At 44.7% G+C, this 24,489-nt stretch overlaps 1 protein-coding gene across 2 annotated transcripts in view; it reads right to left on the bottom strand.

The window, feature by feature from the left end:
* The window catches only part of LOC126457057 (allergen Cr-PI-like), a 137,361-nt gene extending 114,295 nt beyond the window's left edge, over window positions 1-23,066 (bottom strand). Inside the window, exon 1 of one of the 2 annotated variants that reach the window (XM_050093053.1) lies at window positions 22,871-23,066. In XM_050093053.1, the coding sequence (XP_049949010.1) occupies window positions 22,871-22,955 (85 nt within the window). In that variant the 5' untranslated portion in view covers window positions 22,956-23,066. The remainder of the gene's footprint in view (window positions 1-22,870) is intronic. The other variant, XM_050093052.1, reaches the window with a different exon arrangement.
* Between the last annotated feature and the right edge of the window lie 1,423 nt (window positions 23,067-24,489).

Here is a 24,489-nt window from a genome sequence, read left to right on the forward strand (position 1 = left end):
TTCGTTCTTTGTAGTTTCCTCGTTTGACGCTTATTTCGTGAGATATTTGGCCCGGTCACGATCAATGGACCACCCTATATATGTATATATATACACACACACACATATATATATATATATATATATATATATATATATATATATATATATATATATATATCGTACTATCGTACAGAAATTGAACTATGCTCATCTACTGATCTGTAATTTATTCCAATAGTGCCAATAAGAGAGCTGCATATAACTTAATGTGTTATATGGACAATTTAGATGTTTAAATATTTAATTTTAAATTCTGTTGTGCTTGCAAATGTGATACAACAAGTCAACTTTGATCTTTAACAAGTGCTGCTTAACCTATAAATTTTATCAGTAGTGGTGCCAGTTGCAAGCAATGTTTATTTTAAAAACTTTGTAAAATAATTTCAATATGATGGTAATGCCCATGTGTTTTGTGCTTGAAGTCTTCCATACTTTGCTGCAATGTTGAATTTTTGTTTGTGATCAAAAACTGTGTATTTGCGTATTATAATAAGAAATCTTCATGTGTGTATGCGTGTGACATATTTTTAGGCGGATAACATACAGAACACCAGATCTTTGGGAGGAGAGGAGGAGATATAAGACCTTCCCATGTCCTAAGCAATTATCATATTTGAATTTCAGGTCCCCTTCACCTATAACACGATCGTAAGTGCTTCTCAAGACCTGAAGCTCCCGCGTATTTATGGCACTGTGGGCAGCTGCATGCTGAGATCAATGTTAAGATGTTGATCACTACTTTTAACCCTATACCAAAAGCCTCATCCTTGACCAAGTTTGGTATATCGATTATTCGCTGGCAAATTCTCCACCTCACGAGAACGCCGACCCCTCCGCTGCATTGGTAACAGAGAGGCAGGTCCATTCTGTGGACAGACTAGTTGTGCACTTTTAATTGATCGGTCAGTGATAGATGCTTCTCTGTAATGCAGGTGACATCTATAACTTTGCCAGTCTAGGAAGGATTGCTGCTGTTCTCTATTATCATTAATGTCGTTAGCATTCTAATTAAATAATCAGATGCTTCTATGCCTAAGGGATATTATCGAAGAATAATATGACCTTTTCCTCTAGGGTCATCTCTTTTGTGAGCTTACGTGAGATACCTCGCACCACTGTCATTGTTTCTTTGCTATTTTTTGCTAAGATTAATCCCAGAAAACATAAATCTAAGTTTTTCTAGCTTATCAGGCTACTGAGATCGCTGCCTGGTCTGCTGGGGTGTTACTAGTGCAGCCTGTGAACGCCAAACATGGTGGGGTTGCAGGCCCACAAACAGCAGCTGTAAGAGACTGGCAGTTTGTCAAGCACGATCCCTCCTTGATGGTAATCGCTCCAGGGGAGCCTACTCACATCCACTATCATGCCCAGTTCAGGCCAGATATCCTAGATATTTTTCTGACAAATTGCCTACTGTGTAGGACTACGACCACAATTCATTGTGAACTGGATTCAGACCACATCCCAGTCGTCTATGGTATGTGCCAGTGTCGAAGACACAAGCAGGAGAACGGCGACATAACATATTCTGATAACTGGGAACAATATAACACCCTAGTGGGACATCACCTGAAGGACATACTGCAAATGCAAAATGGAAGGGAGGTGGACTCAGTAATTGAATCACCAGCCAGACCACCGAACCTGGTGCTAGGGACCTGTCCCCTGGCATGTGGGACCTTGTAGTCACTAAGTGGCGCAAGAGGAGGGATTGGAAACGTTACCGCAATCCTGCCGATCGTTGTCTGCTTAAACTGCTGGAAGGACAGATGAAAAAGAAACTACAGGAGCTCTGGTGGAATGAAAGACTCCGAGAAGTGGAGCAGGACATGAACCAAGGATAGAAGATCATGAAAGCGCGGGAGGCTACTTGCAAGGTAGACAGACCACTTCCAGAGGAAAATAGATTCGTCTACGATGACGAGGAGAAAGCAGAGGCGCTGGCGACATCAATGAAGTCACTGTTCTGTCGTTGCAGATGATGAAAAGCAGGAGGGAGATATACTCAGACATGTGACTCAGTTGTAAGATATTAGGCCAGAAAGAGAGATTCAACCGGTTTCCGACAGCCTTGTGTGTGGCTACAGGGGGACAAATAGGGACTAGAGAATCCCCCAGACTCGGCAAGGTCCGTGTATCCCATCTCAAGCACCAGCCTCCTTGAGAAACCACATGCCTCACCACGATCTACAACCAATGACTCTCCCTGATCTACTTCCCAACAGTTTGGAAAACTGCTCAGGTCACAAAGCAGCCCAAACCTAACAAGAACCTAATCCTTCCACAAAACTACAGACGCATTTCACTGCTGTGCTTTCTTGGGAAAGTAGGGGAGTGTCTTATCCACAGAGCCCTCAACCAGTTCCTGAAAGACCACAATATTATCACCCCCGAGTAGTTCGGATTCCGTCCAGAACACAAACACCATCCACCAATCCCTACGTCTGTTGGAACACATATGCAAGGAAAGAGATATGAAGCAAAGCGCTGGAGCAGTCTTTCTCGATATCGAGAAAGCCTTCGACAAGGTCTGGCATAATGGATTACTCTATTAAGTGTCCCAGTTAGACAAACCACGGCACATGATCTGCATGACTGATTCGTCCCTGGTAGGGAGGCAGTACTCTGTCAGGTGTGGCAAGAATGTTAACATGATCAGGAAAACTGTGGCCGGGAACTCGCCGGGCTCAAATCTGGACCCTACACTATACACGCTCTACATCAACGACGTTCCTAGTTGACAGGAGGTGAAACTGCCTTGTACGCAGAAGATACGGTGATCTATAGAAGCAGCAGCTGTCTCAACTTCAATTCCACGAAGGAAAATCTAGATGCTACCATCCAGTGGTGCAATATCTAGAAAATAAAGATTAACCCTGGCGAAAGCGTCGGAATAATGTTAACAAACAAGATAACGGCACGAAATCGCCACAGGGAGAGTAATAGAATGAAGCGACTCGGCCTGGGGCTGGATTGTCACTTAACCTTCACAAGACCAATGTGTCAGTTTACCCTCTCGTAAACGGTGGAGGGGGGATGGCAACTATAGGCAGTGAGTCTTCCAGGTATGCCGTGTGGGTCAGAGGTGTTATCCATGACGGCAGAACACTTCTGAGCAAGTTGCAATCATTACAGCGCAGAATCCCCCGCACCATAATCGACGATGACAGATACACGTCAAACACGCACATTGGGGACCTCTTAGGCCAACCAGCTATCTACACCTACATTAAAAGGAAGTCAGAAAATCTCTTTGAGTAGGCTTCCACTTCGACCCACCAACTCATTCATCAGTTAGGTACACAACACGCCGACGCTTCAGATAAAAGACCTATGTCCGCACTCAACAAACAGTTCAGGATATTACAGATCACAGACAACAATCACACATATACACGTTCATTCAGAGCCAAAGACTCGGCCGGAGCTGTTCTAGGCACTACGGTCGCAGTTTAGAATCCGGCCTCGGGCATTGATGTGTGTGATGTCCTTAAGTTAGTTAGGTTTAAGTAGTTCTAAGTTCTAGGGGACTAATGACCTCAGAAGTTAAGTCTCATAGTGCTCAGAGCCATTTGAACCAAAGACCTGCCGTTTTGAATCATCATCAATTCCGTGCTAGAAGTCAGACGGGCAAATTACTGATGTCCTTCTAAGGAATGAAATACAGGCATCCATACGCTAGGCAATCAGTTCGTCAGTAAATCTGACTATGACAACATGATCGCATGCCGAAATATTGCGCTGGTTGGTCCCTTGTACCCAGCCGATCACTTGTGAAATCTTTCGTATTTTTCTGAAATATTAAAAACTTCATTACGTGCCACGAACGAGTTGGTGACAGACAATTTACACATGAGAGAGCTGTTTGTGCGCGGTTGGTTCCAATACTGCTGATATCTGAACAAAAGGACATTCGTGTGGAGGTCTGCATGCTGTTGAAGTTAATGTTAGAGGAAGATCGACAGTTTGTTTCAATGGTAATCTCTGCTGACGAAACTTGGCTAACGTTATTTGGATCCTGAGAGCAATCAGAAAGGCTCGGTGCAGAAACCTCCTTCATCACCAACCTCCAAAAAGCAAAAGTCGTTGCTTCTGCTGGGAAAGTTATACTCAACTCATTTTTTGATATTCACGATATGGTTTATCAGCATGTTGTACCTAAACACACATCAATTAGTAGATAATAGTATACGGATGCCCTGAAAATTTGCAAGTCCGTATCAGGCGTCAAAGACCACATATACGTTAACAGATTGGATAAAGCACCAAGATAATTCACGGCCGCACAATTATAAAAGTTGTTACTACAAAAGTTCCAACTACCATTTCGCCTTCAAAGTTTGTTAATTCCTGTCGTGCGGCCACGTCACGTCGGAAACCTACTCACATGAATCACTTGAGTACAAATGACAGCTCCGCCAGTGCACTGCCCTTTTATACCTCGATACTACTGCAACCTATCTAAGTGCATACCGCTATTTATGATTTTTGACACTTCAGCTTATATTTAACTTTGCTGAGACAAGTGAAGCGTTGTCAAGTAAACACACCAGATGCAGACAGTTTATCGCGGTTTTCTCACAGCACTCTTGGCGTGAAAAATCGCAGTTTACCGTTATTAATACAGACACAGTTTTGTAGTTAGCCTGACACTCTCGCTGGGAAAGTTATCACCCGCTAACCAGTAAAAATTACTATTTTTCCGGAGGCAATAGTCAAGAAAGCAGTCTCGCGGAGATATTATCATTCACCCTTCTTAAAACTCTCGACCATGACCTCGCACAACGGAACCCTGAGAGCTACAGTTAGTATCACAGATTACGTCACCGCGAACTGACCAGCCACAACGTTCACAACTGATAAGTATATTTACACACTGAGAGTTACTAATTTTTAATGCGGCACCACGAGATACAGTAAAATCTGTAATGTTCCGGTATTCGTCAGCAGCAACAAGAAATATTACACTTTTACCCCAATGTAAGAAGAGTGCAAAGGCGAAAGGACGAAGCGCATGTGTATAGCCGTCCGAAAGACGTTTAGTTCAGGCCAACTTCAACCTACCCCCCCCCCCCCCACACTTCCCTTCAGAAGGGGGGATACACATCTGGTGTATGTGACCGACCTCAACGAAGTTCTACTTCTACACACAAATCAGAGTTTGCTACAAGAAGAAGAGTGTCACCACAATACGTCTCCCTTATTATTTTATTCATGGACTCTGAATGGTAAAATAAATTGGCGTACACCACTATCTCGAAATAAGCGGGGTGTCGATGTAGTTATGGCACTGAGTGTTAAAAAAAGCATATTGTATTGCGTAACGCAAATTTACGTAGAGGAGGTATTTGTGGCAGTGAGAAATAATTAGAGTATCCACAATGTTCAGACTTGTGATCCACTGCATTGACATCAATCCAAATGGATGTACAGCAACAGAGAAAATTTAAAAGGATTATTGGCCGGTTTGCAGCTGAAGGTCTCTCTCTTCATACAAAAAGAACTCAGAATTCTCCACTTTGCTCTTGATCTTACTGCATTAATGATAAACTTAAGGTACTGGCAAGAGCTTATGAGTAAGAAGGAGACATTAAAATTTGTGCCTGCGTCTGTTTATAAGAATTTGGAAAGAAACTTGTTTCAGAGATTTTTATATAATTGAGCTCTGGTACCTTCGAACTTAGTGTCGTCGCATTCTCGAAGAGCAGGAAATGAGTAAGTTAATATATTTCATTTTGCAGCATATGATGCAGGCGGAACGGAATACACATGTCTAAAAAATGAGAACGACAGAATGTGCAAAATGGATCAGCAGGACTGGCTAGAGAACAAATTCAAAATAAAAGCATACATAAGTAGGGAAAAGGTAGACGCCACTCATAGGAAAATTAAAGAGATCTTTGGAGAAAACAAATGCAGCTGTATGAATATCTGGAGCTCAGGAGGTAAGTCAGTACTAAACAAAGAGGCGAAACACCCCCAAACTTCGGGAAGAATGTGATAAATGGGCTCCTGTTGGGTGTGAATACTGCGGAGATAACGTACTCCATCCATGCAGGCCTCTGGATACCCAACGTTACCGACCGACCGCCTTTTTATTCCCAACCGACTAGCATCATATGATGCGCATATGAAGGGGCGTGATGTAAATACACTGCTCTGCTAACCGTTGTCAGTTTTCAAATGTTCAAAAGTGTGTGAATTCCTATGGGACCAAACTGCTGAGGTCATCGGTCCCTAGACTTACACTCTACTTAACCTAACTTATGCTAAGGACAACACACACACACCCATGCCCGAGGGAGGACTCAAACCTCCGGCGGGAGGGGCCGCGCAGTTTGTGACATGGCGCCTCTAACCGCGCGGCCACTCCGCGCGGCGTCAGTTTTCGTGACATGGAGCCGCTACTACTCGGGTAGCTCCTCAGTTGGTATCCCGAAGTTGAGGGCACCTAGGTAGGTCAACAGTGCATGGCAGAACGAATGGTCACCTATCGAAGTTCCAACCAACCCCAGTGGTGTTTGACTTCGGGGATATGACGGAAACCAGTGTATCCACTGCGGCACGACCGGTAACAAATATTCCTGAACTATCACTCTAATAAGTCTGTCTGAAAAATATTGACAAGAATTATTTATAGACGGATAGAAAACTGCTAGAAACCGACGTGGGAGAAGATCAGCTTGGATTGTGGAGAAATGTTGGAACAGGGGAGACTATACTACCTATCCCAGAAGATAGATTGAAGAAAGGAAAACCTATGTTTATAGCATTTGTAGATTTAGAGGAAGCTTTTGACAGTGTTGGCCGGAATAACTTCTTCGCAATTCTGGAGGTAGCAGGAATAAAATACAGGGAGGGAAAGTTTATCTACCACTTCTATATAAAACAGACTTCACGTATAAGAGTCATGAGACATAAACGGAAGGCAGTGAGATGTGGATGAACCGTGTTTCCGATGTTATTCAATCGGTACACTGGTCAAGCACCGTAGGAAACCTCAGAGAAATTTGGAAAGGGAATTAAAGTTCAAGGAGAAAAGAAAAATACTTTATGGTATGCCGATGACACTGTAATTCTGACTGAGTAGGATTTGAATGAACAGTTGAAAGTGTCTTCATAAAACAGTGTCTTGAAAAGAGACTATAAGATAAAATTCAACAAAACTAAAATGAGGATAACAGAGTGGGGAGTCATTGAAACTAAACAAAACAACAAAAATAAAGGTTGAGAAGAAACCAAAGCACAAAGTCCACTACAATAACATGAGTGAGCACATTGATTAACTTCCAATGATAGCATACTACACTCCTGTAAATTGAAATAAGAACACCGTGAATTCATTGTCCCAGGAAGGGGAAACTTTATTGACACATTCCTGGGGTCAGATGCATCACATGATCACACTGACAGAACCACAGGCACATAGACACAGGCAACAGAGCATGCACAATGTCGGCACTAGTACAGTGTATATCCACCTTTCGCAACAATGCAGGCCGCTATTCGTAGACGATCGTAGAGATGCTGGATGTAGTCCTGTGGAACGGCTTGCCATGCCATTTCCACCTGGCGCCTCAGTTGGACCAGCGTTCGTGCTGGACGTGCAGACCGCGTGAGACGACGCTTCATCCAGTCCCAAACATGCTCAATGGGGGACAGATCCGGAGATCTTGCTGGCCAGGGTAGATGACTTACACCTTCTAGAGCACGTTGGGTGGCACGGGATACATGCGGACGTGCATTGTCCTGTTGGAACAGCAAGTTCCCTTGCCGGTCTAGGAATGGTAGAACGATGGGTTCGATGACGGTTTGGATGTACCGTGCACTATTCAGTGTCCCCTCGACGATCACCAGTGGTGTACGGCCAGTGTAGGAGATCGCTCCCCACACCATGATGCCGGGTGTTGGCCCTGTGTGCCTCGGTCGTATGCAGTCCTGATTGTGGCGCTCACCTGCACGGCGCCAAACACGCATACGACCATCATTGGCACCAAGGCAGAAGCGACTCTCATCGCTGAAGACGACACGTCTCCCTTCGTCCCTCCATTCACGCCTGTCGCGACACCACTGGAGGCGGGCTGCACGATGTTGGGGCGTGAGCGGAAGACGGCCTAACGGTGTGCGGGACCGTAGCCCAGCTTCATAGAGACGGTTGCGACTGATCCTCGCCGATACCCCAGGAGTAAAAGTGTCCCTAATTTGCTGGGAAGTGGCGGTGCGGTCCCCTACGGCACTGCGTAGGATCCTACGGTCTTGGCGTGCATCCGTGCGTCGCTGCGGTCCGGTCCCAGGTCGACGGGCACGTGCACCTTCCGCCGACCACTGGCGACAACAACGATGTACTGTGGAGACCTCACGCCCCACGTGTTGAGCAATTCGGCGGTACGTCCACCCGGCCTCCCGCATGCCCACTATACGCCCTCGCTCAAAGTCCGTCAACTGCACATACGGTTCACGTCCACGCTGTCGCGGCATGCTACCAGTGTTAAAGACTGCGATGGAGCTCCGTATGCCACGGCAAACTGGCTGACACTGACGGCGGCGGTGCACAAATGCTGCGCAGCTAGCGCCATTCGACGGCCAACACCGCGGTTCCTGGTGTGTCCGCTGTGCCGTGCGTGTGATCATTGCTTGTACAGCCCTCTCGCAGTGTCCGGAGCAAGTATGGTGGTTCTGACACACCGGTGTCAATGTGTTCTTTTTTCCATTTCCAGGAGTGTATGTAACATACTTCCCCCCTCCACCAAGGTCAATTTCAATACGTTCTTCCCTAGAATCTGTCCCGTTCCGTTAATGGTCTGTGTGAATGTCACCATTAGAAATGCTGCCCTGTGACGCCCAGTTTGAATGGACTTTCATTTGGTCTGTCATTTCATCTCTTGTTGGAGCTCACTGCTGACACACAGTGTCTTTGATTTATCAAACTTTTTGCAGCAGAACTGACGATCGTGTTTCTGAGGGGACATGTTGCAGCATCTGCGTCAGTTCGTGTTGCAGAAATTAGAAGTACCAAACAGAAATGTAAGAAAAAGAATTTTCCTAACTTCAGTATTTTTAGCCCAGTATTACACAAGACATTTATGATTCATGTCCAAAGTGTGAGTTCGCTAACCTTATAAATGGGCGAAGCAATTACTGATAACTGTTCTTCGCATCTTTTGCATCAAATGAATGAAAATCAGAAATGATAGAGATGGAATATTAACGAGGTACTGGACTAGCAGTCGGAGTATGGTGGTTCAGATTCCTGTGCAGCAGTTCTGATTTACATTCTGTAGGGAGCAGGGTGAGTGGTAGGGTCGAAATACCCTTTGGAAACATTATTGGCAGTGAAGAATGGCTTTTATTGATTTCGCTACGTGAGATAGTGAGACGACCCTGCCTCCCGTTTTTACCCATGGCTGGTGTTGATGAGCGGGCAGCGGCTTCTGCCCCAGCTGTTGACAGAATAACTATGGTCAGTTGGCAGTCTTTAGAGACCGAGGCCACTTGTTTCAGTGACGTGCTACTTTCCTTGGCGTTATGGAGGCTCGGCGCCACTTCATTCTGCTCTCATCACAACGGTTGTGCACGAAGACGAATGTGGGCGGGGACAACCCTTTGGCAGGAGTAGATAGCAGCTGGCGCTTTGGCGCAAAGTCGCACTAAGAATTCGGTGTCGGCGGCAGCAGGCACGGACGCTAGGTCAGCAGGGATGTGGCACCAAGTTTCGTGAAGGACTTGGTGCTGGCCGTAGACACAGCCCAGTGTCGAAACAGAAGCTGCTGCTGGAGATGCCCAGTCGTTTCACTGTCCGGGCGAAGCTCTGGCGTCGTGGTGATGCTGCTGGTTTCCGGCGGAGGGAAGTGATTCTATTCCTCCAAATTTAGAGTTTTTGTGCCGTGCATTTGTTTCACCAAGACCGAGCACTTAGTCACGTCGTCCATAACAAGAAACTTGCCCTGGTGTGGTGATACCGCCCCTCTGGCCACGTGGTTACCTCTTTGCGGTACAGTTTACGGCTGTGCTCTGATGTCTTGGCTTCGCAATCCCCTTGCACGCCTGTTACTGTAACCCACATGTCGCCACGCTAGCAAGCTAACGGCTCATGGAAATTAACGCAACGCTCCACGGCGGCTTCCGCAATACTTATCATTGCTCCTGTTATAGACATAATTTTTACTCAGAGACTACTAGAGAGCGACACTACAGTCTCTAAATTTTTCCATCAGGGGTTTGCAAGAACTACGATGTCTTTCTTCCAAGGATTCCCATGCAAGTTCACAGAGCATTTGTGTTACACTTTCGAATGGTTTTATACAGGCCTGTTAAGATCCTACATTGAAGCGCCAAAGGAACTGGTACAGACATGCATATTCAAATACAGAGATATGTAAACTGGCAGAATACGGCGTTGCGGTCGTCAACGCCTATATAAGACAAAAAGTATCTCGCGCAGTTTTTAGATCGGTTACTGGTGCTACAATGGCAGGTTACCCAGATTTAAATGAGATTGAACGTGGTGTTATAGACGACGCACGAGCGATGGGACACAGAATCTCCTAGGTAGCGACGAAGTGGGTATATTCCCATACGACCATTTCACGAGTGTACCGTGAATATCAGGAATCTGGTAAAGCATCAAACCCCGGGCATCAATGCTGCCGGAAAAAGATCCTTTAAGAGCGGCACCAACGAATCGTTCAACGTGACAGAAGTGCAACCCTTCCTCAAATTGCTGCAAATTTCACTGCTGGACCTTCAACAAGTGCCAGTGTGCGAAACATTCAACGAAATATAATCGATATGGGGTTTCGGAGACAAAGCCCCACTCGTGTACCCGTGATGACTGCTTTACGTTTAACCTGGGCCGTAAGTACCCGCATTGGACTGCTGATGACTGGAAAGATGTTGCCTGGTCGGACGAGTCTCGTTTAAAATTGTATCGAGCGGATGGGCGTGTACGGGTATGGAGACAACCTCGTGAATCCATGGACCCTCCATGTCAGCAGAGGACCGTTCAAGCTGGTGGCGGCTCTGTAATGGTGTGGGTCGTGTGCAGTTGGAGTGATACGGGATCCATGATACGCCTAGATACGACTCTGACAGGTGTCATTTACGTAAGCATCCTGCCTGATCACCTGGATCTATTCATACCCACTGTGCATTCCGACGGACTTGGGCAACTCCAGCAGGACAATGCGACACCCCACACGACCAGAATTGCTACAGAGTGGCTCCAGGAACACTCTTCGGTATTTAAAGACTTCCACTGGCCACCAAAGTGTTATGGATTCATGGACTGCCCTCTAGGATTCATGGTGTCAGTTGTCTCCAGCACTACTTCAGACATTAGTCGAGTCCATACCACGTCGAGTTGCGGCACTTCTGCGTGCTCGCAGGGGCCCTACACGATATTAGGCAGGTGTACCAGTTTCTTTGGCTCTTCAGTATAGCAGCGCGTCTCGGAATTTGTTCGATGTCTGTTGTCATGTCAGCCGGTCGGAGTAGCCGAGCGGTTCTAGACACTACAGTCTGGAAACGCGCGACCACTACGGTCGCAGGTTCGAATCTTGCCTCGGGCGTGGATGTGTGTGATGTCCTTAGGTTAGTTAGGTTTAAGCAGTTCTAGGCGACTGATGGATGACCTCAGATGTTAAGTCCCATAGTGATCAGAGCCATTTGTTGTCATGTCATCTTCGTAAGAGCTCCAAATCGACTAGAATTGGTCGCACACGCGCGTTTTACGCGATTTCCTCACAGATACATTCCATGTTCCGAGCACACTTGCAACAAATTTACGTCTTTTATTCACTTTCCCCAATACTCATTTTATGATTTTATGTGATCGTCCCATTTCATGTCATTTCTCAGTATTTACTTTAACGATTGACGTGCTCAGGATGTTCACCACTGATCTCATAATCAGAATATTTTCTCTTTGGTATAGTCATTATCTTATGTTTATTCACATTTATGGAAAGCAACAATTCATTATACCAAGTGGAAATTTTATCCAAGTCTTCCTTCTGTGCCTTATGATAATCCGACAGCAGTACTTTGCTGTAGATCACAACATTGTAGCGAAAAATCTTACATTGCTTTTGATTATGTCTAAACAACAACATAGGGGCCAGTCAAACGGAAACGATATACCTGGAGAAAAAATAAGTGAACTGTTCATTATTTCATAATTAATTGCCATAGCTAATGATACATTTATCCCATTGTGAGACAAGGCGGTCAGCACTTTCATGAAAAAATGTTTCCAGTTACCTATGGAACTATGTTTGTACCCAAGCACACACCTCTTAGTCCGAAGCAAATCGACGGCCACGAATGTCTTTCTTCAGAGCTCCAAAAACATGGAAATCGCTTTGGGATAGATTGGGACTGTATGGATGATGTGTAAGGGCTCCCCGTGAAACTTCTGCAGCGTAGTAGCAACAGGCACGCCAGCTCCGGGAAAGACATGATGAGCCCTTTCTTTGACTGTAAGGGCCCTCTGTTCATTGACTTCCTGGAAGACGGCACCACAGTGAAAACGAAGCGGTACACGTGTACTTTGCAAGAATTGAAGGTCGCCCAGGAATATTGACGGAAGCCGTCATTCTGCTGCGAAGGTTTTTCCGACTATGCTGCAGAAGTCCCGCTGGGAAGCACTTACGAATCCTCTATGCTTTCTGATCTCTTCCCATGCGATTTCCATGTATTTGGAGCCCCGAAGAAAGACATTCGTGGCCGTCGCTTTGCTTGGATGAAGAGGTGCACGTCTCGGTTCAATCGGGGTTCCGCAGACAACCGCAAATATTTTTCCATGAAGGCACTGACCGTGTTGTTTGACACTGGGATCAATATATTAGCAGTTATGGCGATTACTTTTGAAATAATGTACTTTTTGAGGTTCTGTACCTCAGCCGATAAGAACGGAACATTTAGAGGATCACTTGGTTATCCGTATGTCTGTCTGTCCGACTGTTAATGACTATTTTCTATTTTCCTAAAGAACAAGTAGACGAATCAAGTTGACATTTATGTCTACAATCCCTGGGCGATGTAAAAAATTGAAGCTTCTAAGTCAATGCAATCATAAGACACGGCCATTTATGTCATATATTTAGATACTCGCAAACTCATTCATTAAAACCATTACATTACTTCCCGTTGACCTAGAATCATGAAATTTGGCAAGAAGCAAGATGGAACAGTACAAGTAAAGGAAAAGAACCGAAAATGATGGTCGAAGTAGAGAGGATATAAAATATAGACTGGCAATGGCAAGGAAAGCGTTTCTGAAGAAGAGAAATTTGTTAACGTCGTGTATAGATTTAAGTGTCAGGAAGTCGTTTCTGAAAGTATTTGTATGAAGTGTAGCCATGTATGGAAGTGAAACATGGACGATAAATAGTTTGGACAAGAAGAGAATAGAAGCTTTCGAAATGTGGTGCTACAGAAGAATGCTGAAGATTAGATGGATAGATCACGTAACCAATGAGGAGGTATTGAATAGAATTGGGGAGGAGTTTGTGGCACAACTTGACAAGAAGAAGGGATCGGTTGGTAGGACATGTTCTGAGGCATCAAGGGATCACAAATTTAGCATTGGAGGGCAGCGTGGAGGGTAAAAATCGTAGAGGGAGACCAAGAGATGAATACACTAAGCAGATTCAGAAGCATGTAGGTTGCAGTAAGTACTGGGAGATGAAGAAGCTTGCCCAGGATAGAGTAGCATGGAGAGCTGCATCAAACCAGTCTCAGGACTGAAGACAACAACAACAACAACAACAATAATAATATCACAAAAAAGACGATTTTTTGTCATTTGCTATATGATTTTAAACATTCTCGAAAGTCTTTGAATTCCCGGGACCGATATCTTGTCAGTATCAATATCGATAATTGGCAATTCTCGATTACCGGTATGGCTGAACTGTCTATGTACATAACTAGGTTTGTACGAACCATTCAAAGCGCGCGTCCTACTCGCACTTGGCGAATCTTTTTACATCTGTTTCGTTTTTATTGGACTTCCCCTTATGTACTGAGAACTGCAGAGGTACTATTGTGCATCCTTGGAGCATATTCGGTGTTAGTTTCGTTTCTGTGGCATATTCGCCATCCAGTATCACGTACTGGGTTTGAAAGGTCGAATATTTCTTGACCCAATCAAATATTTGCAAAGAAACTCCATATGATCGTATCCTGGTTCTAGGCGGACGATGTGGCAGTGTCAGACGGCTTCCGGAAGGCTAGGACGGAATCTAGCTGCTCACCTGGATGTCGGCAGGATGTCGTGTACGAATAAAGCAAGCCCATGGGTCATACAGTCGAAGCTTTCGCGGCCGGTGCTGACTTCTCTTGAAGCTTCCGGGCTGGTAGGCAGTGATCGAGGTATAAAACATTCTCCCAACTTTCCCACTCCAACTGCGGCAGACGTCTTCAGAGATAAAGCGGCAAACTGCAGCCTGAACTCGAGGGAGTGCATAACGTACGGGCAGTGTAGGGGGCACCACAGTCCATCACACGAGGTTATCTCTGGTAACGCCAACATTCTCGACTGAAAGTAATCGGTCGTCATTCCTACGGTTCAACGTTGACATCAAAATTTCACCTAATTTAATACCATCTTCTTTTCTGTTAAGATTATTACGGTATTTATGAATCTCGCGGATGTATATAGGGGTATTGAAACTTACAAACACCGCAATACCTTTAACAGAAAAGAGGAAGGTGTTACATTAGATGAAATTTAGATGTCAACGTTGCACCGTAAGAATGACGATCGATTACTTTCAATCTAGAATGTTGGCGTAACGCGCGGGATTAGCCGAGCGGTCTGGGGCGCTGCAGTTATGGACTGTGCAGCTGGTCCCGGCGGAGGTTCGAGTCCTCCCTCGGGCATGGGTGTGTGTGTTTCTCCTTAGGATAATTTAGGTTAAGTAGTATGTAAACTTAGGGACTGATGACCTTAGCAGTTGAGTCCCATAAGATTTCACACACATTTGAACATTTTTTTGTTGGTGTTACCAGAGATAACCTTGTAGTCGACGTGATGTGATGAACTGTTGTACCCTCTAGTCTACACTGCCCATCTTTTCGGCGCTCCCTCAAGTTCTGGTGGCAGTTCGCCGCTTTACCTCTGAAGATGTCACCCACAATTGGAGAGGAAACGTTAGGAGAAAGTTTTATACATCGATCACGGCTTATTAACCCAGATGGTTCAAGTGAAAGCAAGCCGTGTGTGACATAAGTGGTTTTCCTGAATTCGTGCCGGTTCTCTGAGAGAAGCGTGTTTTCTTGCAAGAACGTCGTAACGTTTCAGCTCAGTATATGCTCTACGATACTGCTACAGACAGTCGTCAGCTAACTTGTTCTGTAATTCTGTGCGTACGATCTATTATCTGTTTTCTAAACAAGAATGATCCTTCGCTCATTTCGTCCCATGGGTCTATTCGCTGTGCTCAGTGTTCTCCATAAATATGAGCTGGAAAAGGAACTGATGTCGCGAATTAGTCAGTGGAGAATCTAATTAGAATTCCGTCAGGGCCTGGTGCATAATTTGTTTTAACTACTCTCAAACGTTTTTCAGTACCCGATGTACTGGTATCGATATTGCTCACCTGTGAGGCTTTGGTGGCTGTCAAACATTGGCACGGTAGTATCCTCTTGCGTGAATACATTTTAAATGCGGCACTTTAAAATTTCTGCTTTCTATCTGCTGTCTTCGGCTTCAACACCACATGGATCCATAAAAGCTTTAACGGAGGAGTTGGACCAGTTAATTGACTTTACGTATGACCGGACCTTTCTGGGATTTTATGATAAATATTATTGCAGATAACGTGTGCGTTGTTTTCCCAGTCAGGTTAAAATTACCAAACTCCTACTGCCGTATGCTAAGCGTGTTTCCGCGACTTCAAGTGTAGGCTGTCTTTCAATGACTCTACCAACGATGTCTCTGAATATGTGATCGGTAGAAACAACGAATGATTGACCTAAGTCCATCGACCCTAGTTACTCTCGTCCATATTGGTTCGCAGTCAGTTTCATTTCGTACCTAGTTAGACCTAATGCATTTGTTTGTCGCTATGAACACTTCTCGTTCTGAAGAGTCTAATCTGTCACTCTAACATACGTTCCATGTGTTGCCGAAAATGTCCACACCCTTTACTTCAGGTTTCAACCATCTATCGGGTCCTCCCTGTGGGCGCCCAGATCGTTACTGAGGGAAGACACGGCCTGCTGGCTCTCTCTCGTTATCAGCAGGAGGCAGCGTCTCAAACCTCTTTGCTAGTGGTATGGCGCTAGTCTCTCTGACACCAGCCACGTATAGCATCGCTGGTCCCTTTACCTTTCCTAAATGATACCGATAGCCTGCACTACATATCCTCTGTAATACACAATACGATGCCTTATGGGCAGCAAATGTAAAGGCATAGCTTACAGAATCGCACTTCGAAGATGCTGTCTACTCAGAAGAATGATAAGGAATAGAAGATCGGAAACTAAAATTCAGGATCCTTTGGATGACGATCAATTCGACTTTAGGAAAGAGTCTACGCTTGATAATGAAAGCAAATCTTAAGAAAAATCAAGAAATGTTTACGAAACTTGTCGATCTAGCAAAAAACATTCGACGAAGGAAAATGGTGCGAAACGTACGAATTTCCGAGAAAAATGGGATTAAGCTATAGAGGAAGATGGGTAGTATACATACATACAATACAATCTCTCTCTCTCTCTCTCTCTCTCTCTCTCTCTCTCTATATATATATATATATATATATATATATATATATATGTGTGTGTGTGTAGGCTAATATCAGGAAATGCTGTAGGGATTTTTATCCGGTTTTCACAAATACATACACTGACATACGAGGGAGATTTTTAGATTTTTGTATATAATTTATAAACATTTCGTACGAATTGTTTACCCCTTAGTTAACCCGAGAGAGCAGTAATGACATGAGGTAACAGTAAGCATAATCACATTCGCGTCTTGTGAGATTGTCTTGTGGTAGAGTGTTTGGCTGGAAAACAAAAGGTTGTATGGTCGAATTCGGACTAGGTCACTTTTCTTTTACTCTGGTTTTTAACTTAGCACTCACATCTTAATGACGCGGAGTTTCACCGGAAATGAACGGTGGCTCAGATTCCACGTTACACTGTAGCTTCCATTTTCCCAGTTGGATAAATGGTCAGGGACATTTAAGTCACCAAAGCGTAATCCATTTAATTGAAATCGTTCCAGAACGGCTGCGTAGTCAAAAAAACATGCGGGTCCGAAACCTTTGGTTTTCAGTTATTTATGAATAGAGTAAGGTGGAGCGTGGGATGCTGCTTTACGTCCTTTGTATGAAGAAAGTTTTGCAGCAGCTCAGCAGATGGCTCATCTTTCAGCTTTCTGCTTTCCTTCCGTCAAGCGTAGAGTCTTTACGTGATGGGGCGTAAGATAACACTTTCAAATTATATAGAAGACTGGTGAAAGAATCTGCACTGGCGAGAAAGAGATTGAGGCCTTTTAAAGATCGTGAACTACGGGCGCAGTGTTCCTGAATGGGATTCAATTTCTTGCAGATGAATACATAAGATTTCGAAATAATTCTACAGACAGCTGAGGGACGAATTTCAAAATATGACGATAATTTCAGACAACCGATTCCTGCTTCCCTCAGACTACCAGTCTCAACTCGCAGTTTTAATTCACTGCAAGTTCATCTAACAACGGACAGTGAGTTAATCAGCTTTGAAGCATAGGAATATATAAGTAACCAATAACGAAAGATAACAACCTCATCATCAGGTTGTGACGTGTGACTTACAATTTGAAGTAATCAAATATTTTTAATCAACAGTTTCCCTGCAATTGTTTGAGAATAACTGCAGAGCGAAAAAAAAACGGATTCAAAATAAGTCGAGTTTAATTTTTTATGCTTCAAATAAAACATTTTCCAAAAAAGTACTTCAGAAACTTTGCTTTGTTTACATACAGTACGTTCTTTCAACAGATGACTCAACTTCCAGCTTTCTGGTTTCCTTGGATCAAAACTGCATGCGGACACGATTCTTTGCGTGGCACGGCGAAGAAATCTGCTATAAAGAGACCAGGACAAAAAATTGCGGAAATGAGTGCATCACAGTGCGTAATAAACTTCACAACAGGAGTGCTGTAACCTGAATTAAATCTGTAGGTCATACGTGTTTTTTTAAATTTTTTCTTTTAGTTGTGCCACCTCAAAGCTCCGATACATGCCTGAATTAAACCTGTAGGTCATACGTGATTTTTTAAATTTTTTCTTTTAGTTGTGCCACCTCAAAGCTCCGATACATACCGAATAATCACGTACCCGTACCCCATGATTATCATGCAGTACTTACATTGGTTGTAAACATATTACTTACATCACGATGCGCTCCCACCAGTGTCGTGAGATGTTACTCCAAACGCTAATTCTGTTTGAACACATAACTTTCATGCCTCCATACAACTTTCCTGGCGTACGCTTACTTCGCGTAAGTTATACGGAAGTGATAATGTTCACATACTTAATGTTGTTCTCCGAATTTAATTAGTGGGCCCAAAACGAAATACGTTACTTCAGTCGAGTGGTCTACGTGCTGATACTTAATGCTACCCGTCTGAAGCCGGGCTCGGCTGCTAGTATATTATAGAGTCCTCCGCCGCGTCTTTATGTATATATCTTCATGTTGATTTCAGGAACTATTGTACGGATTTAGATACGGTTTCACTAGTAGACAGACTGATTCACGAGAAAGATTTGTGTACATAGCTTATTGTTCAATTATGAGTGTGTGATATAGTTCTTTTTATCTGTTCCATATTTAGTTGGTGTTCTGTGTGACATCTCGTGGCAATAAAGGGTAACTAGAGAGGAGGAGGTATCCAGTGGCAAAGGTAGTAAAGTAACAGCCACCGCGATTCCAGAGAGCAGCGAAACGTGAATAGAATCTATACATGTTATAAGCTAAAGTCTCCTATCGCGAATTTCTGTCTGTGCGTGAAGGCCAATCTCAGGGACTACTGTAGTGATTTTGAAACGTTTTTCACCAATCAACAGATTGGTTCATGACAGAGATTTATGTACATCACTGCTTTTTATAAACAAGTCGTCTGGCTGTAGACACATAGGACTACCGTGCGGAGCCGGAGCGTGTTGCTAGTACTGTGCTGATTTATGTGAAAAGGTTTCCGACGTGATTATGGCCGCACGACTGAAATTAACAGACTCAGAACGCGGAGTGATACACTACTGGCCATTAAAATTGCTACACCACGAAGATGACGTGCTACATACGCGAAATTTAACCGACAGCAAGAAGATGCTGTGATATGCAAATGATCAGCTTTACAGAGCATTCACACAAGGTTGGCGCCGGTGGCGACACCTACGACGTGCTGACATGAGGAAAGTTTCCAACCGATTTCTCACACACAAACAGCAGTTGACCGGCGTTGCCTGGTGAAACGTTGTTGTGATGCCTCGCGTAAGGAGGAGAAATGCGTACCATCTCGTTTCCGACTTTGACAAAGGTCGGATTGTAGCCTATCGCGATTGCGGTTTATCCAATGACTGTTAGCAGAATATGGAATCTGTGGTTTCGGGAGGGCAATACGGAACGCCGTGCTGGATCCCAACGGCCACGTATCACTAGCAGTCGAGATGACAGGCATCGATCCCTGAGTCAACAAATGGGGACGTTTGAAAGACAACAGCCATCTGCAAGAACAGTCCGACGACGTTTGCAGCAGCATGGACTATTAGTTCGGAGACCATGGCTGCGATTACCCTTGGCGCTGCATCACAGACACGAGCACCTGCGATGGTGTACTCAACGACGAACCTGGGTGCACGAATGGCACGACATTTTTTTCGGATGAATCCAGGTTCTGTTTACAGCGTCAAGATGGTCGCATCCGTGTTTGACGATATCGCGGTGAACGCACATTGGAAGCGTGTATTCGTCATCACCATACTGGCGTATCACCCGGCGTTACACGTCTCGGTCACCTCTTGTTCGCATTGGCGGCACTTTGAACAGTGGACGTTACATTTTAGATGTGTTACGACTCGTGGCTCTACCCTTCATTCGATCCCTGCGAAACCCTACATTTCAGCAGGATAATGCACGACCGCATGTTGCATGTCCTGTACGGGCCTTTCTGGATACAGAAAATGTTCGACTGCTGCCCTGGCCAGCACATTCTCCAGATCTCTCACCAATTGAAAACGTCTGGTCAATGGTGGCCGAGCAACTGGCTGGTCACAATACGCCAGTCACTACTCTTGATGAACTGTGGTATCGTGTTGAAGCTGCATGGGCAGCTGTACCTGAACACGACACCCAAGCTCTGTTTGACTCACTACCCAGGGGTATCAAGGCCGTTATTAAGGCTAGAGGTGGTTGTTCTGGGTACTGATTTCTCAGGATCTATGCACCCAAATTGCGTGAACACATGTTAGTTCTAGTATATTTGTCCAATGAATACCTGTTTATCATCTGCATCTCTTCTTGGTGTAGCAATTCTAATAGCCAAGAGTGTAGTTGGAGCTAGACGCACAGAGCTTTTAATTTCGGAATTCTTTAGGGAATTCAATATACTGCGATCCACCATGTCAAGAGTGTGGTCAAAATACCAAAACTTCAGGCATTACCACTCACCAAGGTCAGTGCAGTGGCCGACGGCCTTCACTTGACGAGCGAGAGCAGCGGCGTTTGTGGAGAGCTGTCAGTGCTAACAGACAAGCAACACTTCGTGGAATAACCGTTGAAAACAATGTGGGACGTACGACGTATACGTTAGGCCAGTGCGGTTAAATTTGGCGTTAATGGTCTACGGCAGCAGACGACCCACGCGGGTGCCTTTGCTAACAGTACGACATCGCCTGCAGTACCTCTCCTGGCCGCTTAGCGATGTCGATTGGACCCTAGACCAGTGAAAAACCGTGGCCTGGTCAGATGAGTCCCGATTTCGGTTAGCGTGAGCTGGGGGTAAGCTTCGAGTGTGGTGCAGACCCCACGAAGTGATGGACCCATGTTGTCAACAAGCAAACTGGTGATGGTTCCATAATGATGTGTGCTGTGTTTACATGGAATAGACTGGGCCCTCTGGATGCTCGGCTGGTTGGAATCCATTTACAGCCATTCATGGACATCGTATTCCCAAACAACGAAAGGTTTTTTATGAGTGACAATGTTACCGGGCCACAGTTGTTTGCGATTGGTTTGAAGAACATTTTGGACAATACGAGCGAATGATTTGGCTACACAGGTCGCCCTACATGAATCCCATCGAACATTAGCGGGTCTCAATCCAGAGGTCAGTTCATGCAAAAAAATCGTGCACCGGTAACTATTTCGCCGTTATGAATGGCTATAGAGCCAGCACGGCTCACTATTTCTCCAGTAAACGCCCAGTGACTTGTTGAGTCCATATCATGTCCACTTGCGGCACTACGTCGAGCAAAAGGAGGTCTGAGACGATGTTAGGAGGTATCCCGGTATCCCATGACTTTTGTCACCTTGGCGTATACAAGAAACAAGACGGACGAATAAGAACGAAATACCAAGAATGAAGTGCTCAGAAGGATGTAATCTTTCACGTATACAGTTCAATGTATACATCGATGAAGTAGTGATGGAAGTAAAAACGATCAAGACTAGGATTAAAATTCAGGATGAAAGGATATCAATTATAAGATTTGATGATGATATTGCTATCTCCAGTGAAAGCGAAGAAAAATTACAGGATTTGTTGAAAGGAATGAGCAATTAGTACAGAATATGGGTTAACAGTCAACTGAAGATGGCAAAAGTAATGAGGAACAGCATAAATTAAATAAGCGATTAAGTTAACATCAAAATTGGTGACCGCAAAGTGAACGAAGTGAAGGAATTCTTCTACATTGCAAGCAAAATAACACGTGACGGATGGTACAAGGATGACATAAAAAGCAGACTGGCACAAACGAAAAGGGCATTCCAGGCCAAGAGAAGTCTACTAGGTTCAAACTTCTGCCGTAATTCGGGGATGAAATTTTCGAGGTGGTAAGTTTTGAGCGTAGCATTGTATGGAAGTGAATCACAGCCTGTGACAAAATCGTAAAAGAAGAGAATCGATGCGTTTCAGATGTGGTGCTACAAAAGTATATTGAAAATTAGGATGACCGATAAGACACGAGGAGGCTGGCCACAGAATCTGCGAGGAAAGCAAGAGAACCTAAAAGAAGGGGCAGGATGACAGGGTATGAGCTAAGACATCAGAGAATAAGTATAATGGTAGTGGAGGGAGCTGTAGACGGTGAGAACTCTAGGGAAGACAGAGATCGAAACTTGTCAAACAAGTGATTGACGATGTCGAGTGTAAGTACTTCTCTGAGACGAAGAGGATAGCGCCTGACAGGAAGTTGTGGCGGGCTGCATGAAATCAGTCAGAAGGTGGTTGGGGAAAAAACAGAGAGAGAAAAAACTGTATACTCAAGGAACAAGCGTTGGACAATGTGCAACGACCTAAAAAGGACTATCCTAAAAATGTTTCACCTTACCATCGGGTGAATCGAGCGATGATATGTAATTGCAAAACAAAAAATGATTCAAATGGCTCTGTGCACTATGGGACTTAACATCTTAGGTCATCAGTCCCCTAGAACTACTTAAACCTAACTAACCTAAGGACATCACACACATTCATGCCCGCAGCAGGATTCGAACCTGCGACCGTAGCGTATGTAATTGAAGGTATGGTGAATTCGATGGAAGCCATGGAATACTGTGGGCGTGTAGCTCTAGGAGTACTGGCTTAATGGTTGTTTTAAGTGCTTACCGAGTCGGTGCGGGGGCGTGGAGAAACCAGCATCAGCCAGGCCGAACAAAAAGCAGAACGCACAGAAGGTGGCTGATAGTCCCATGGCGGCGACGCGACGTCCCAGCAACCACTGCAGCTGCGAGGACGGAGGACTATCTGCAGAGCTGCGCCTGGATCGCCGACCGCGAGGTTATCTGCTCGCCGGTCCGCACCGGTCGCTCTGCTGCTTGTTACTACAACTTTCCTCCCTACCCCCCCCCCTCCTCATCTCCCCTTTCCTTTTACCCCCCCCCCACCCCTCTACCCCACCCCGCCACCCCCTACATCACCCCCTTTACTTTTGTTCGTCCCTTCTTCCATCCATACTCCTTATGGTCTTAGAACCCGCATATCCCATAAAAACATAAAGCTCCTACAACTACATCTAAATCTGAAATGTGCAAAACACATTATGGTGTGTGGTGGAGGCTGATTTTTGTACCAGAAGGACACATACTGGCAGGCTTCCTCATGAGATCGAATCTCTCTAAATTTACCTTAATATTTTATCGCTACAGATATGATGAAGGAAGAACCATAGTGATGGGAAAAAATCGCAATACAAGAAGGAGTTGCGCGACATAAATGAAAGTTGGTAGGCTTGTTTGTATACAGGGTGGTCCATTGATCATGACCGGTCCAAATATCTCACGAAATAAGCGTCAAACGAAAAAACTACAAAGAACGAAACTTGTCTAGCTTGAAGAGGGAAACCAGATAGCACTATGATTGGCCCGCTAGATGGCGCTGCCATAGGTCAAACGGATATCAACTGCGTTTTTTTAAACAGGAACCCCCATTTTTATCACATATTGTGGTAGTACGTAAATAAATATGAATGTTTTAGTTGGACCACTTTTCTCGCTTTGTGATAGATGGCGCTATAATAGTCACAAACATATGGTTCACGATTTTAAACGAACAGTTGGTAACAGGTAGGTTTTTTAAATTAAAATACAGAACGTATGTACGTTTGAACCTTTTTTTTTTTTTTGGTTGTTCCAATGTGATACATATACCTTTGTGAACTTATCGTTTCTGAGAACGCATGCTGTTACAGCGTGATTACCTGTAAATACCACATTAATGCAATAAATGCTCAAAATGATGTCCGTCAACCTCAGTGCATTTGGCATTACGTGTAACGACATTCCTCTCAACAGCGAGTAGTGCGCATTCCGTAATGTTCGCACATGCATTGACAATGCGCTGACGCATGTTGTCAGGCGTTGTTGGTGGATCACGATGGCAAATATCCTTCAACTTTCCCCACAGAAAGAAATCCGGGGACGTCAGATCCGGTGAACTTGCGGGCCATGGTATGGTGCTTCGACGACCAATCCACCTGTCATTCCGCTTCAACCGCACGCGAGCTGTGTGCCGGACATCCATCATGTTGGAAGTACATCGCCATTCCGTCATGCAGTGAAATATCTTGTAGTAACATCGGTAGAACATTACGTAGGAAATCAGCAAACATTGCAGCATTTAGATTGCCATCGATAAAATGGGGGAGGGGGGGCAATTATCCTTCCTCCCATAATGCCGCACCATACATTAACCCGCCAAGGTCGCTGATGTTCCACTAGTCCCAGCCA

This window comes from Schistocerca serialis, chromosome 2, assembly GCF_023864345.2.
Source record: "Schistocerca serialis cubense isolate TAMUIC-IGC-003099 chromosome 2, iqSchSeri2.2, whole genome shotgun sequence".
In the NCBI taxonomy this organism is placed as follows: Eukaryota; Metazoa; Arthropoda; class Insecta; order Orthoptera; family Acrididae; genus Schistocerca; species Schistocerca serialis.